The sequence below is a fragment of the Bos indicus genome, chromosome 8 (assembly GCF_029378745.1).
Source record: "Bos indicus isolate NIAB-ARS_2022 breed Sahiwal x Tharparkar chromosome 8, NIAB-ARS_B.indTharparkar_mat_pri_1.0, whole genome shotgun sequence".
NCBI lineage: Eukaryota > Metazoa > Chordata > Mammalia > Artiodactyla > Bovidae > Bos > Bos indicus.
Genome location: NC_091767.1, coordinates 25,136,336 through 25,151,881, shown reverse-complemented (window position 1 = coordinate 25,151,881; position 15,546 = coordinate 25,136,336). Strand labels below are relative to the sequence as shown.

The 15,546-nt window shown below is 42.6% G+C and overlaps 1 protein-coding gene across 3 annotated transcripts in view; it reads right to left on the bottom strand.

Annotated features, from left to right (window-relative positions):
- SAXO1 (stabilizer of axonemal microtubules 1) overlaps window positions 1-9,221 on the bottom strand; it is a 155,192-nt gene extending 145,971 nt beyond the window's left edge. For all 3 annotated transcript variants that reach the window (XR_011568023.1, XR_011568024.1, XM_070794496.1), the window contains exon 1: window positions 8,957-9,221. Coding sequence is in view for 1 of the 3 variants with exons in the window: in XM_070794496.1 (XP_070650597.1) it covers window positions 8,957-9,003 (47 nt within the window). In the remaining 2 variants the exon portion in view is untranslated. The remainder of the gene's footprint in view (window positions 1-8,956) is intronic.
- Window positions 9,222-15,546: the final 6,325 nt, after the last annotated feature.

Below are 15,546 nucleotides of genomic sequence, written 5' to 3'. Positions count from 1 at the left end.
AAAAATAATTCAATGTTAAAGTGAAAGGTTCCCCGCCCCCCCACTTGGCTTCTCTATCTGGATTCTGTTAAAGATAAAAAGCCACCAGCAAGCATCTATTAAAAGCTGCTCTTTGTCTTTTTTTCTTAATAAGAATTTATGAAGTCAATTTTATTTAAATTAAAAACAAGAATTCTTCTTGAAACATGTAATATCAAACCAACTCCTCGATTTTTTTTTCCCCTTCCTCTTAATTTGTAACAGAGACTCTAAGAAAATAAAATCTAAGGTTAAGGAAATTTCCACCAATGTGAAGAAAATATTTTCCAAAATTAAAATAACAAGTTCCTCCCTGGTTAACATAACTGATTTAAGTTGCAGATACATGGCTGCCCCTGAGATCACCTTCCTCCCCAGCCCCGTGCAAGGGCCAAATCCACATCCTTTTCAGCAATTTGCAAGTCCTCTATGGGACTACCTTTTTTATGAAATGCTGCACATACTACCAATGCTACATAAATATTTCATGATACATTACCCAGGCCTGGAATTTCCTGCAAGATTGCATGAAGTCTTTAAAACAGTGTACTGCAAGTCATAAAATAATCAGATATAAAAGTAAGCTGGATCAATCCCTTGATTAACCACAATTTTTTTTAACAAGAATTTCAGAAAAAATAGTGTTACTACAACTTAATCTCAGGAGAGAGATTTGCTATTTATATTACTTTACTAAAAGGCTTTTAGAATTATACTTTATTTTTTAACATTAGGTAATATTTCTCAACTGGACAGGAGCCCTCCCATTATCATCTACAGTCAAAAATGACCCAGTATGACTTGAAGGCAGATGGCAGACTGAATTGTAACATCTAGCAGTCTGATACACAGTAAAAGATGAATAAAATTTAACTGTTGACCTAATTGTCCCTTAATCTTAATAAAATATGTTCTCGGATATTAAAATTAATGCTTCAAATTCCTTGTCTGTAAAATAAAAGCTGGGAACCATTAAGATCCCTTCTAGCTTTAAAAGGCTGATTAACAATTTATTTTATCCTCAGCCCTTCCCCCCCACCCCACCTGTCCCAGTTGCAAATTTAGTCATCTGGGATAAGAACAGCTCTGTAAACAGAAAACACCCCCAGGGAAAATGAAGGCTAAGATCAAGGAATCGAATTTCCAAACTAAGCAACGTTCCCCGTGTTGCAAGACAAAGGTAATAATATATGAGAAAATGGTTTTAAAATTTTTAAATTTTCAAAACACTAGAGAAATGGTGGTCTAATATTGAAGACTATGAAAGTCTGGCATTTTTTTCAGGATCAGGAAGGGCTGGGGACATTCAGACAATCTCAGTATGTACAAAAGCAGGGTCTCTACACTCGAACGCTCAGACACTTCAAAGAAGCTGTTGTGTCAAGAAAAGTGATGAGATGGTTAGAAACAATTTTTAAATGCTTACCTTGCTGTATTTCTACATCTCATGAATATGTTTGGTTATCTGGCATTGACTGTATTGAAAAAGAAATTATAACACTTTATGGTAATAAACCAATTGCCAGATTTTTGGTTGCCAGATTTTGGGGTACTGTTGTGGACAGAAAGCCTTGGGCTCAATTCAGGTAAATGCGTCTGGTTTTTTAAAACCAGCAAAGCTCTTTAAAAAGTTTCATGAGGGGTTGAAGTCTCCAGATTTAAATACCTGCAACACCTCCTGGATCATTGAAAAAGCATGAGAGTTCCAGAAAAACATCTACTTCTGCTTTATTGACTACGCCACAGCCTTTGACTGTGTGGATCACAACCAACTACAGAAAATTCTTCAAGAGATGAGAATACCAGACCATCTGACCTACCTCCTGAGAAATCTGTATGCAGGTCAAGGAGCAACAGTTAGAACTGGACATGGAACAACAGACTGGTTCCAAATCAGGAAAGGAATAAGACAAGGGTGTATATTGTCACCCTATTTAACTTATATGCAGAGTATATCATGAGAAATGCTGGACTGGATGAAGCACAAGCTGGAATCAAGATTGCCAGGAGAAATATCAATAATCTCAGATATGAAGACGACACCACCCTTATGGCAGAAAGAGAAGGGCCTCTTGATGAAAGAGAAAGAAGCGAATAAAAAAGTTGGCTTAAAACTCAACATTCAGAAAACTAAGATCATGGCATCTGGTCCCATCACTTCATGGAAAATAGACGGGGAAACAATGGAAACACTGAGAGACTATTTTTATGGGCTCCAAAATCACTGCCGCTGGTGACTGAAACCATGAAATTAAAAGATGCTTGCTCCTTGGAAGGAAAGTTATGACTGGCCTAGGCAGCATATTAGAAAGCAGAGACATTACTTTGCCAACAAAGGTCCATTTAGTCAAAGCGATGGTTTTTTCAGTAGTCATGTAGGGATGTGAGAGTTGGACTATAAGAAAAGCTGAATGCCAAAGAACTGATGCTTTTGAACTGTGGTGTTGGAGAAGACTCTTGAGAGTCCCTTGGACTGCAAGGAGATCCAATCAGTCCATTCTAAAGGAAATCAGTCCTGAATATTCATTGGAAGGATTGATGCTGAAGCTGAAACTCCAATACTTTGGCCACCTGATGCGAAGGACTGACTCACTGGAAAAGATCCTGATGCTGGAAAAGATAGAACATGGGAGGAGAAGGGGATGACAGAGGATGAGATGGTTGGATGGCATCACTGACTCGATGGACATGAGTTTGAGCAGGCTCTGGGAGTTGGTGATGGACAGGAAAGCCTGGTGTGCTGCAGTCCATGGGGCCACAAAGAGTCAGACATGAATGAACAACTGAACTGAACACCTTCTCTTTGTCATCTGTGATCTACCCCTCAATGTATACCACTTCCTGAGCTCTGCTGGGTCCTAACTGTAACTGCTCATTTTAGAAAACTTAAGGTAAATCTATTTTTAAAAAAAGAAAAGAAAAACCCAGAACAAGGTATTGTTTTCCTTTTAGGCTGATCTGGCAGTGAGTTGGTCAGGAGAAGGCTGCCATCTTGTGGCCAAAAGGAAGAACTGTCTCCAAGAGTTCTATTCCTCTAGCCTGCGGCAGCGGCTCCCACAGAAGAAGCCTACCTATCCAGGGAGGAAGTCTACCCATTCAGGGCTTCATGTACATCCTGAGCCTCCCCAACAAGAACAACAAAGTGTTCAAAAATCAAAGTTGAAAGGACATTAAAGAACTATTTGCTCAAAGCCTTTGAAAGAAGAGGAAAGAAGATAGGGGCTTCCCTCCCTGGCTGGCAGGCCCACAGGCCTCCTAATTTTAAAAACATGGGGGAACTGAAGCCATAGGAGACCAGGTGGACTCACTCAGAATCAAGGCCCCCCTCTCCCACTGAAAGGTTGTCTCATCTGACCATAGGGTTCATCTTCACGCATGCTTTTCCGCTAGATTTCTCATCACTTTTTCCCATAACCTCAGGCTGGCAGAGTAAAAAATGTTTGACTTCCATAGCTTAGAGAACACCTATGAAATTCCTTGCATTCCTTCCCTACCCATTTCTGAACAGGCTTAATTGGAGGTGAGGAGAAAGACTTCCAAATAATAAGACTCTGGGTCAGTGATGCCCAATATAACCCTGCAATGCTGGAAATGTTCCCTGGTTGTACTGTGCAATAGAACTGCACACATGTAGCTACTGAGTATTTCGAATGACACTACACACACAACTGAGTACATGACTGAAGAACTGACACTTTCATTTAACTTTAAATACTTTAGATGAAGTTGCCACACGTGACTAGTAGCTAATCTAGGAGACAGCAGAGCTCGCCTCCCTAATCCATTCCAGCCTATCACCTTGACAAACAAAATCCATCTATTTATTCAAAAAGATACGTTTTGACTGCTCAACAGAGAATAGTGTGTTAATATTATACAGCACACACACAAATAGAAAACATGGGCTCTGCTTTCCAAGAATATACAAAGAGGGGAGAAAGCATGCAGGCAGGTAACGAGAACCATTAACATAAAATGGGGTCCCTCTCTGATGGGGAGCTACAGGGTTGGGTTAGCAAGACGTGCAACTGACACAGGGCCTTAAAAGGTCGTGGAGCAGAGAAGGGACTCAGATACTTACAAAGGAGGGCAGCAAAGGCAAGGGGACAGAGACAGGAAGCCACAGGGTCTGCTTAGGGGAGGACAGGAAGCCCAATCCAGGGTAAGGAGCGGTTTCATGGAAGGGGATCATAGACAGAACTGGAAAGGTACGTAAGGACCCATTTCCAAACTTAAACATTAGAGACCCAAGGGGAAAACAATGAGATTTAAAAGGAAGGGACCAATATAGCCTGTAAAGGAGGAAGGCTCAAAACTTTAAAGATGGTTAGATGCTGGGGACGGTGGAAGAGATGGGTCAAGTTTTTAAACCCGAGATAACAAGACAAGAATGTCCTCTCATCACTTTTATTCAACATAGTTTTGAAAATCCTAGTCATGGCAATCAGAGACAAACAAATAAAAATAAAAGGAATCCAAATTGGAGACGTAAAACTGTCACTATTTGCAGATGACATGACACTAGACATAGAAAATATTAAAGATGTTACCAGAAAATTGCTAGAGCTCATCAATGAATTTGGTAATGTTGCAGAATACAAAATTAATACACAGAAATCTCTTGCATCCCTGTACACTGACAACAAAAGATCAGAAAGAGGAATTAAGGAAACAATCCCATTTACCATGACATCAGAAAGAATAAAATATCTAGGGATAAACCTACCTAAGGAGGCAAAAGACTTGTACTCAGAAAACTATAAAATGAAAGAAATCAAAGATGACACAAACAGAGAAAGATACCATGCTCTTCGACTAAAAGAATCAATATTGTCAAAATGACAATACCACCCAAAGTAATACACAGATGCAATGCAATCCCTATCAAATTAACGATAGCATTTTCCGCAGAATTAGAACAAAAACCTTTACAATATGTATGAAAATACAAAAGACCCCAAATAGCCACAGCAAACTTAAGAAAGAAAAATGGAGCTGGAGGAATCAGGCTCCCTGACTTCAGACTATACTAGAAAGGTGCCTCAAAACAGTATGGTACCGGCACAAAAAACAGAACTATAGATCAATGGAATCGGATAGAAAGTCCAGTGATAAACCCACGCACCTATGGTCCCCAATCTATGATGGAGGAGACAAGAACATACAATGGAGAAAAGAGAGTTTCTTCAATAAGTGATGCTAGGAAAACTGGACAGTTACATGTAGAAGAATGAAATCAGAACACTCTAACACTATACACACACACAACTCAAAATGGATTAAAGACCTAAATGCAAGAAACCATAAGATTCCTAGAAGAAAACATAGGCCGAACACTGACAAAAATCACAGCAAGATCTTTTTTGATCCACCTTTTAGAATAATGAAAATTAAAATAAATAAACAAGTGGAACTTAATTAAACTCAAAAACTTTTTGCACAGCAGAGGAAACCATATACAAAAAAAGACAACCCACAAAAGGCGAGAAAATAATTGCAAATGAAGTGACCAACAAGGGATTAATCACCAAAATTACAAATAGCCTATGCAGTTCAATATCAAAAAAACAAACATCCAATCAAAAAATAGGAAGATCTAAATAGACATTTCTCTAAAGAAGACACACAGGTGGCCAAAAAGCACATGAAAAGATGCTCAATATCATTAATTATTAGCGAAGTACGAATCAAAACTACAATGAGGAATCATCTCACACCAGTCAGAATGGCCATCATCAAAAAAAATCTAGAAACAATAAATGTTGGAGAGGGTGCAGAGAAAAGGGAAACCTCCTACACTATTGATGAGAACGTACATTGGTGTGGTTGCTATGGAGAACAGCATGGAGGTGCCTTAAAAAACTAAAAATAGAGCTACCTTGTCATCCAGCAACCCCACTCCTGGGCAAATGTCTGAAGAAAACCATGATTCAGAAAGATATGTGTACCTCAGTGTTCACTGCAGCACTACTTACAATAGCCAGGACATGGAGGCAACCTGAATGCCCGTCAACAGAGGAGTGGATAAAGAAGATGTGGTGCACAGATACAACAGAACGTGACTCAGCCATAAAAGAAGGACATGTGCGGCAACATGAATGGACCTAGAGACTGTCATACTGAGTGAAGTCAGCCAAGCAGAGACAAGTATCATGATATTGCTTATATGCGGAATCTTTAAAAAGTGGTACAAATGAATGTATTCACAAAATGGGAACAGCGTCACAAACACAGAAAACATACTTATGGTTCCCAAGGAGGAAAGAGGAGATTGGGGTTGACATATACACACTACTACACGTAAAGTAGATAACAAGAATCTACTGTATATCACAGGGAACTCTACCTAATACTCTGTAATGCACTATATGGGAAAAGGATCTAAAAAGAGTGGACATATGTATAACTGATTAACTCTGCTGTATAACAGAAACAATACTGTAAATCAACTATACAGCAGTAAAAATTAAATTAAACAAATAAATAAAACCAGTGTAAATGGACCATCTAAGGCAACATTAATGGGGCAGATACTAGGAGAGAGGGATCATGCCGACTGGTTAAAGCTGAGGTTGATGAAATAAAGAGATAGCCCAACAAGCACTTTGAGAGCTGAAATGAGACTAAAAGAAGAGAAAGGCTGATGGATGTGAGAGTCAAACCAGAGACCCGTGACTGAAATCCGAGTGGAAGGGTAGGTACAGGAGGAGGAAGGAAAGAAGAGACCCACAGATAGACTCTGCATCCTGATGGGAAATAAGCTATATTCAGGGACAGAAGAGAAACAGAGAAGGAATATCCCCTACTACAGAATTAGGACAGAGACTTCTCTCTGCATATCCTCTGCACCTCTTAAATGAACAGTCCTGCCTTCCTAATGGGAATGGATACTGTGCAAAGATGGAGATTGCATCAGATATTTCAATCCCAACAGCCACAAGAGAACAAATTAAGCCCCAGTCCTACCTGAATAACTCAGTATCTTAAGAGAAGATGAGAGGGTATGTGAAGGGCCCCAGGAGAGGGTGTCGTAGAGGTTTTCCCTCACTAGTGTGGAAACTTAGCCCCAGATTACAACACTGCTCTGGATCTGCCTAACAAAGCTTAAAAACAAGACCCATGCTTCTACTTGATCTAGCTCAGTGGTTCCCAATCCTGGCAAATGGGAAAATCGCCCAAAGACTGCTGGTGATTTAACAGCCTGGGCAACCACTATTGTTTTAAGCTCCCCAGGTGACTCTTGCGAGCAGCCCAGGTTGAGAACCACCCACCGACGCCTGAGATGTGTAAGGCTGCTCACCCAGTTTCTAGAGTCCCCTTTAAATCTCCCCACTCCGGATGCCATTTTCAATATTCATGTAACATAGCTGGCAAACACCTATTGCAGCTTCCAACATGATAACACATTTACAGCACAATCCATTAACAGAAGTCTCACACACACTTTTTCATTGAAACCTTAGAGAATCCTGGAGAAGACGGATTACCTGCCCAAGACCCCACAGTTAGCAACCATCCAGGAGGGCTGACCCCAGAGCCACCACTCTTTTCTGTTGCTCCTCTGCTGTTCTCAAGCCCAACAATTTCTAAGATGTCCTTGGGAAGCAGGTGAAAGAAGCCACCTTAGGCATTGTGAGATATAGGAGAGAAATCAACAACTCTGACTAAAACTCACAATCTCTCCAAGACCACAAGCTTCACCCAAGTATGAAGAGACACGTGTACCCCAATGTTCATCGCAGCACTGTTTATAATAGCCAGGACATGGAAGCAACCTAGATGTCCATCAGCAGATGAATGGATAAGCTGTGGTACATATACACAATGGAGTATTACTCAGCCATTAAAAAGAATACATTTGAATAAGTTCTAATGAGGTGGATGAAACTGGAGCCGATTATACAGAGTGAAGTAGCCAGAAAGAAAAACACCAATACAGTATACTAATGCATATATATGGAATTTATAAATATGGTAACGATAACCCTGTATGCAAGACAGCAAAAGAGACACAGATGTATAGAACAGTCTTTTGGACTCTGGGAGAGGGAGAGGGGGGATGATTTGGGAGAATGGTATTGAAACATGTATAATATCATATAAGAAATCGCCAGTCCAGGTTCGATGCAGGATACAGGAATGCTTGGGGCTGATGCACTGGGATGACCCAGAGGGATGGTAAAGGGGAGGGAGCGGGGAGGGGGATTCAGGATTGGGAACACGTGTACATCCGTGGTGGATTCATGTTGATGTATGGCAAAACCAATACAATATTGTAAAGTAATTAGCCTCCCATTAAAATATTTTTTTTAATTTAAAAAATAAATAAATAAAGGCAACGGCCAGGAGAGAACAGTGAAAAAATAGCTTCTTTTCCTTATTCTTGTTCAACTCTACACCACTGTGGACACGAATTTTAGAAATACCTTACACTTCTAAGTAGCGACGATGTCTCTGAGTGAGAAACTCCAGTTACATGAAAGGATTCCTCTTCCCCATCACAGACTCTTCCAAAAGCAAACCAACAAAAGATGCAAGACTTCAGTTACATGAAAGGATTCCTCTTCCCCATCACAGACTCTTCCAAAAGCAAACCAACAAAAGATGCAAGACTTGGCCCGACCTGGCCAGAGGTTTTCTGACCTCGCCCAACACGCCCTGGGCTGCAGTGGGGTGCGCGCAAACTACGTATCTGTGCCCACTTTCAGCCTCCCTGCAGTTCTGCGTGGAAGGACCACAGAGACGCCCTAAGGCCCAGCCACCGTCGCTGGGACTAACTCAACGCGGCCGCGGTAACTGCTAGTTGGCAACACGCCAGTCTAAATGACACCAAGAGGACGCATCCACCGTGGTGCCACCGGAGCCCAGGGTCAGGTCTCACTGACTTTCGGAGTCTGAAAACCCAGGCTCGCGGGCCCTGGGCGCGCGGCAGCCTTACCCGCAGGAGCACAGTTCACAGACGCATTTCCCCTTCGTCGGGGCCATCCTGAGGCCTGGGAGTCCTCGCCGAGCATCCGCCGCCGCCGCCGCCAAGACCCCGACTGCCTCGGGGAGCGCGCCAAGTTTCGAGGGCCTTGGCAAATTTTCTGAATGCTGACCCCAAAGAAAACGTAAGCGGCCCTTTTGCCAAGTCCGGTCTTGCGTTTCCTTCCCTGAGCGGGCCTCGCACGGGAGCAGCACCGAGCGTGGACCGCGCGGGCCGGGCGACCTCCCCCTGCGCGCGCAGCCCGGGCCTCTGCCCGCCCCACCCACGCACAAGCCCGCAGCCCGGCCCGCGGGCCCTCTGTGACATCACCCGGGTCATGAGATACACCTGTGGGTGGCAGTGAGGGCACAAGCACCTGCGTTTGTGAGGTCAGGAAGCTTCCCGCGGCTTATCTGGCGGGTCCAGGACCAAGGTCCCCCATTGGGCCTTGTTGAAATCCCAGGGAAAGCGAAGGACATGAGGACTTCGGAAAGTTCCTGGGTGTACAAGTCCTCAAGCAGCCTGCTCACGTGGACAAAAAAGGCTGAAAACCCCACTGTCATAACACTAGGTGGCATTTTTTATCTCTAGAACCTATGGTGCCCCTGGGTATAGAAAGGCACCCACCCACTGATTTCCAGAAGACTGGACTAAAACACCATTTCCAGATCTTTCTTGTGGAAATCATGCCTGCAGCTCCCCCCATAGACCTTGCTCTATGAGAACAAAGCAGTTACAGGGCGCCAGGGGCTTAACTGCTCACTGGGTGCTCAGTCATTCCCCCAGGTGCTAGTAATGATGCTGGGCCATGGTCCTCAAGTTTGAGCCTGCACCAGAATCACCTGGCTTGATGAAAGCCAGATTGCCCAAGCCACCCCCAAGTTTCTGATTCAGTAGGTCTCAGTTCAGTTGAGTGGCTCAGTCGTGTCTGACTGTTTGCAACCTCATGGACTACAGCACGCCAGGCCTCCCTGTCCATCGCCAACTCCCGGCGTTTACTCAAACTCATGTCCATTGAGTCAGTGATGCCATCTAACCATCTCATCCTCTGTCATCCCCTTCTCCTCCCACCTTTAATCTTTCCCAGCATCAGGGTTTTTTCAAATGAGTCAGTTATTCGCTTTAGGTGCCCAAAGTATGGGAGTTTCAGCTTCAGCATCAGTCCTTCCAATGAATATTCAGGACTGATTTCCTTTCGGATAGACTGATTGGATCTCCTTGCAGTCCAAGGGACTCTCAAGAGTCTTCTTCAACCCCACAGTGCGAAAGCATCAATTCTTCGGCACTCAGCTTTCTTTATAGTCCAACTCCCACATCCATACATGACTACATAGCGTTGACTAGATGGACCTTTGTTGGCAAAGTAATGTCTCTGCTTTTTAATATACTGTCTAGGTTGGTCATAACTTTTCTTCAGGAGCCAATGTCTTTTAATTTCATGGCTGCAGGCACCATTTGCAGTGATTTTGGAGCCCCAAAAATTGTTTCCCCATCTATTTTCCATGAAGTGATGGGACCAGATGCCATGATCTTAGTTTTCTGAATGTTGAGTTTTAAGCCAACTTTTTCACTCTCCTCTTTCACTTTCACCAAGAGGCCCTTTAGTTCTTCTTCACTTTCTGCCATAAGGGTGGTGTCATCTGAATATCTGAGGTTATTGATATTTCTCCTAGCAATAGGTCTGGGGTGGGCCTAACAAGATCTGAGCCACACAGATGCTGCTAGGCCAGGGACCACACTTTGAGAAGCACAGTTTGAGAGATTATTTTGCCCTCTCTATAACTAGTCAGCCCCTGGTATAGTGTTTCTTCAGCTATCCTCACCCTGAGAACCACTACAGATCCTGCCCAGAAGCCACTGGCATCAAACTTTTTAATCTGGGACCCTAGTTTCAACAAGAAGCCTAGTGATTTGGATCAGAAGCAAGCTACAGAGGCACTGCTCTAGCAGCTGCTGTGGAAAGAAACATGCTTTTCCAGTTAGGAGACATGAGAGCTTCAAGTATTGACAATCCCATGCTTTATCTTCCCCACACTTCCTAACTCTTGCATTAGATGTTTGGGTTTGGTTTGGTTGTTTGTTTGGCTGCACTGGGTCTCGGTTGGGGGCACTTGGCATCTTTGACGCTGTTGTGGGTGAGAACTCTTAGCTGTGGCATGTTGGATCTAGTCCCTGACCAGGGGTGGAACTCAGGCCCCCTACACCAGGAGCACAGTCTTAGCCATGGGACCACCAGGGAGGCCCCACCACCACCACCATTAGTTTTTGTGAAAGACTGCTTCAGTAAGTCAGAGGCATTTTAGACTGCAGAAGACTTGAGTGTTTTGGGATTTTTTTTCTTTCGTGTAAGTCTCTAGAATGTGTGTGCTAAGTTGCTTCAGTCATGTCCAACACTTTGTGACCCTGTGGACTGTAGCCCACCGGGCTCCTCTGTCCATGGGATTCTCCGGGCAAAAATACTGGAGTGGGTTGCTATGCCTTCCTCCAGGGGATTTTCCCAACCAAGGGATCGAACCCATGTCTCTTATGTCTCTTGCATTGGCAGGCAGATTCTTTACCACTAACGCTACCTGGGAAGCCCCAAACCTCCAGAATAGAGGTCAGCAAACTATTTCCAACAGGCCGAATTCAGCCCGTCACCTGTCTTTGTATGACCAGCAAACCAAGAAACGTTTTTATGTTTTTTATAATAGTTATGTATTTATTTACTTGTTTGGCTTCACTGGGTGTTAGTTGCAGCACATGGGATCTTCCATCTTCATTTCAGCATGTGGGATCTTCAACTCCAGCATGTGCAATTTTTTAATTGTGGCCTACGAACACTTAGTTGCAGCATATGGGATCTAATACCTTGACCAGGGGTCGAACCCAGGCCCCCTGCATTGGGAGTGCAGAGTCTTAGCCACTGGACTACCATGAAAGTCACCCTCATTAGTTTTTGTGAAAGGCTGCATTAGTAAGTCGGAGGCATTTTAGACTGCAGAAGACTTCAGAGTTTGTTTGGATTTTTTTCTTCCATGTAAAGCTCCAGAATAGAGGTCAGCAAACTATTGCCAACGGGCCAGATTCAACCAGCTACATGTCTTTGTATGGCCAGCAAACAAAGAATGTTTATACATACATATATATATATATATATTTAAATAGTTACATATTTTCATACTCATTTCACTGTGCTGGGTCTTAGTTGCAGCATATGAACTCTTACTTGCGGCATGTGGGATCTAATTCCCTGACCAGGGGTCGAAGCCAGGTTCCCTGCATTAGAGTGCAGAATCTTAGCCACTGGATCACCAGGGAAGTCCCTCCATTTTTAATGTTTGAGAAAAATCGAAAAAATATTACATGACCCATGAAACTAACATGACCCACTAAACTATAAAACTGAGTTTCTGCGTCTACAAATTAAGTTTTGGATTTTGTCCAAAAATTTGTGGAAATATTCCTGATTTTGCCTCTTGGCCCATGAAAGCTAAAATATTTACTGTTAAGACTTTTTACAGAGAAAGTTTGCCAACCCCAGCTCTAAAAAGTCAAAGCGGGAGATCCAGAGGGGAGCAAAGCTTACCCATCATGCTTAAAAACAGGGAAGTTGAAGCTGCTCCTTGCCTTCTCAGTAGGAGGTCAGGGCCTGAAAGGGGAGGGTGAAACCTGAGGGGACAAGATGGAAGTGTGGGAGATATTGGAAGCCAAGGAAAAGCCTGCATGCCATCCCTTGTCATTAACAGAGAACATCACATGGGCCTTACAGAGGAACTGCAGTGATGAACACCAGCCTTCCCTTGGTCCTTAAAGATTATCTATGACTCTTCCAGAAGAATGGCACGCTCATGCCTCCAGCCCCCATTCAGACCACCCTTACAGGTAGCAACTTTGTCAATTAACCCACGGCCCTCCCAACTTCCCCCATCCCTGCTCTCAAGAGAGGGTGGAGATCTTGAAAGATGAAGATGGTAAGGATAAAAATGGCCTCATTTTTGGCCTCAAAAATGGCCTCAGCACCAGTACTTCTGTAGAGCTGGTGCTGGACAGACTACCTTTCCTCCGTCTCCTTGTGACACTTACTGCTCATGTTTCATCAGTTCCAGCCAATGCAGCTCTAACCTGTATAAACACCTCTCTAATTGGGTTCCCAAATGTCCCTTCCTATGAAGAATTTACAGTCATTTGCTATGCATTATCAGCTTTGTGTTCTTTCCCTTAAGTTCTCTTGTCTATGTTTAAAACTGACATAAATCTATCATACCCATATTACAAATAAGAAAACTGAAGCTAAGCGGTAAACTCACCCAAGATAACACAGGTACTGAGTACTAGAGTTGAGCAAGCCCTTGAATTCTTTTCAAACTTTTCCACCCAGGAAAAAGAATGAATGGGTAACCTGGAGACCTTAAGGACCACTGAAAATGGTATTTCATCTTAAAATTTTGTATTCATTTCTTAATATTGAAGCAGAGAGGAATCTATGGTCCTTGCCCGCTGCCCCCCCACCACACCCTCTGCCTGCCTTTTGTCTGTGGAAACCTTTAGTCAAAGAATAAGTTTAATCAGAGAAGTGAGAAATGCAGAAACAAAGGAAAACAGTCAAAAGAGACTAAATAATAATAAATGTAGTCACTAAGCATAGCTGAGGACCTTTGGTTCTTTCTCAGCACTATAGATAATATTCTGAGCCCTATCCTGTGAGCTGTCTTACAAATACTAAAACACCAGGTGGAGACGTTAACTACATAATGACCAGACTGTACCCAGGACACGAGCTGCCACAGTTCCAAGAACTGGCCTCAAGGAAATGGGAACAAACAGACCTTGGAAGTGAAGATTAACTATACCTAAAACTACCCAGATGACCAATTTGAAGATGACTGTCAGAGCCATGTACTATTTTTGTATGTAGTCCCCTCCTTCTACCTGTAAAATCTCTTGCCCCACTGGTTGCTGGCAAGATGGGGCAGGTGTGGGGAGGGGTGGGGGGGCGAGTCAGCCTTCGGACAGATGTCCACCACCCTTCCCCCACAGTTGCCAGCAACCAAATTAAAGCAAATTTTCCTTTCCACCAAACTGGCCTGTTTACTGGCTTTGAGGCAGCAAGCAGTCAGACCCACACACACTCTTTCAGTAACAATATGGCCATCTTTAATATTTCCCCAAAATCTTTTTATAAAATTGACATTCAATGAAGCTACACAATTTTTTTGCAGCCTTATAACCCATTCAAATGTACTGCTATATATACCACCTGAAAGTCTACCCTTTGTGGAATATTGTTAAAAATCTACAGTTACTCCTCTGAGTACAAAGTACTTCAGCAAGATTGTCTTTTTTTTTAGCATCTCTAACCATTTGGAATTGCTCAACTTCATTGGCACCAGGAGAAGACTAGCCCATTATGACATGTAAATTGGGCATCTACCATTCATTCATTCCATAAACACTTATTGATCTCTTATGACGAACCAGACACTCCAGTGAATGACAGAGACAAGGGACAGAGGCCTCACGGAATTTAACATAGTAGAAGCAGGTGACCAAAATATTACCCAAGAGTATCATTATGGACTGTGTTAAGTATCAAGAAGGATAAATAGGGTGACCTAGTGAATCCTATCAAATATTTGAGAAAGAAATGATACAAATCCTACACATAATCTTTTAGAAAATAAAGAAACAGTATGGAGATTCCTTAAAAAAAAAACTGGAAAAAGGACTGCCAGAAAGGACTGCCCAGAAATCCCACTGCTGGGCATATACACCAAGGAAACCAGAATTGAAAGAGACACACGTACCCCAATGTTCACTGCAGCACTGTTTACAATAGCCAGAACATGGAAGCAACCTAGATGCCCATCGGCAGACGTATGGCTAAGGAAGTTATGGTACATACACACAATGGAAAAAAGAATGCATTTGAGTCAATTCTAATGAGGTGAATGAAACCGGAACCTATTATACAGAGTGAAGTTAAGTCAGAAAGAGAAACACCAATACAGTATATTAACACATATATATGGAATTTGGAAAGATGGTAATGATGACCCTATATGCAGGGCAGCAAAAGAGACACAGATATAAAGAACAGACTTTTGAACTATGTGGGAGAAAGTGAGGGGGGACGATAAGAAAGAATAGCATTGAAACATGTATATTACAATATGTAAAATAGATGAACAGTACAAGTTTGATGCATGAAGCAGGGTACTTAAAGACAGTGCTCTGGGACAACCCAGAGGGATGGGGTGGGGAGGGATGTGGGTGGGGGTTCAGGATGTGGGACACATGTACACCAGTGGCTGATTCATGTCGATGTATAGCAAAAACCACCACAATATTATAAAGTAATTAGCCTCCAATTAAAATAAATTACTTTAAAATTTAAAAAAGAAAATAAAGAAACACTTCCCAATTAATTCTATAAGGCCAGTATTACTCTGATTCCAAAGCCAGTCAAAAGTATCACACAAGAACTACAGACCACTATCTCTTTTTAAAATATCAGCAAACTGAACCAGCAATATATATAAAGGATTATATTCCATGACCAAGAGGAGTTTATCCCAGAAATA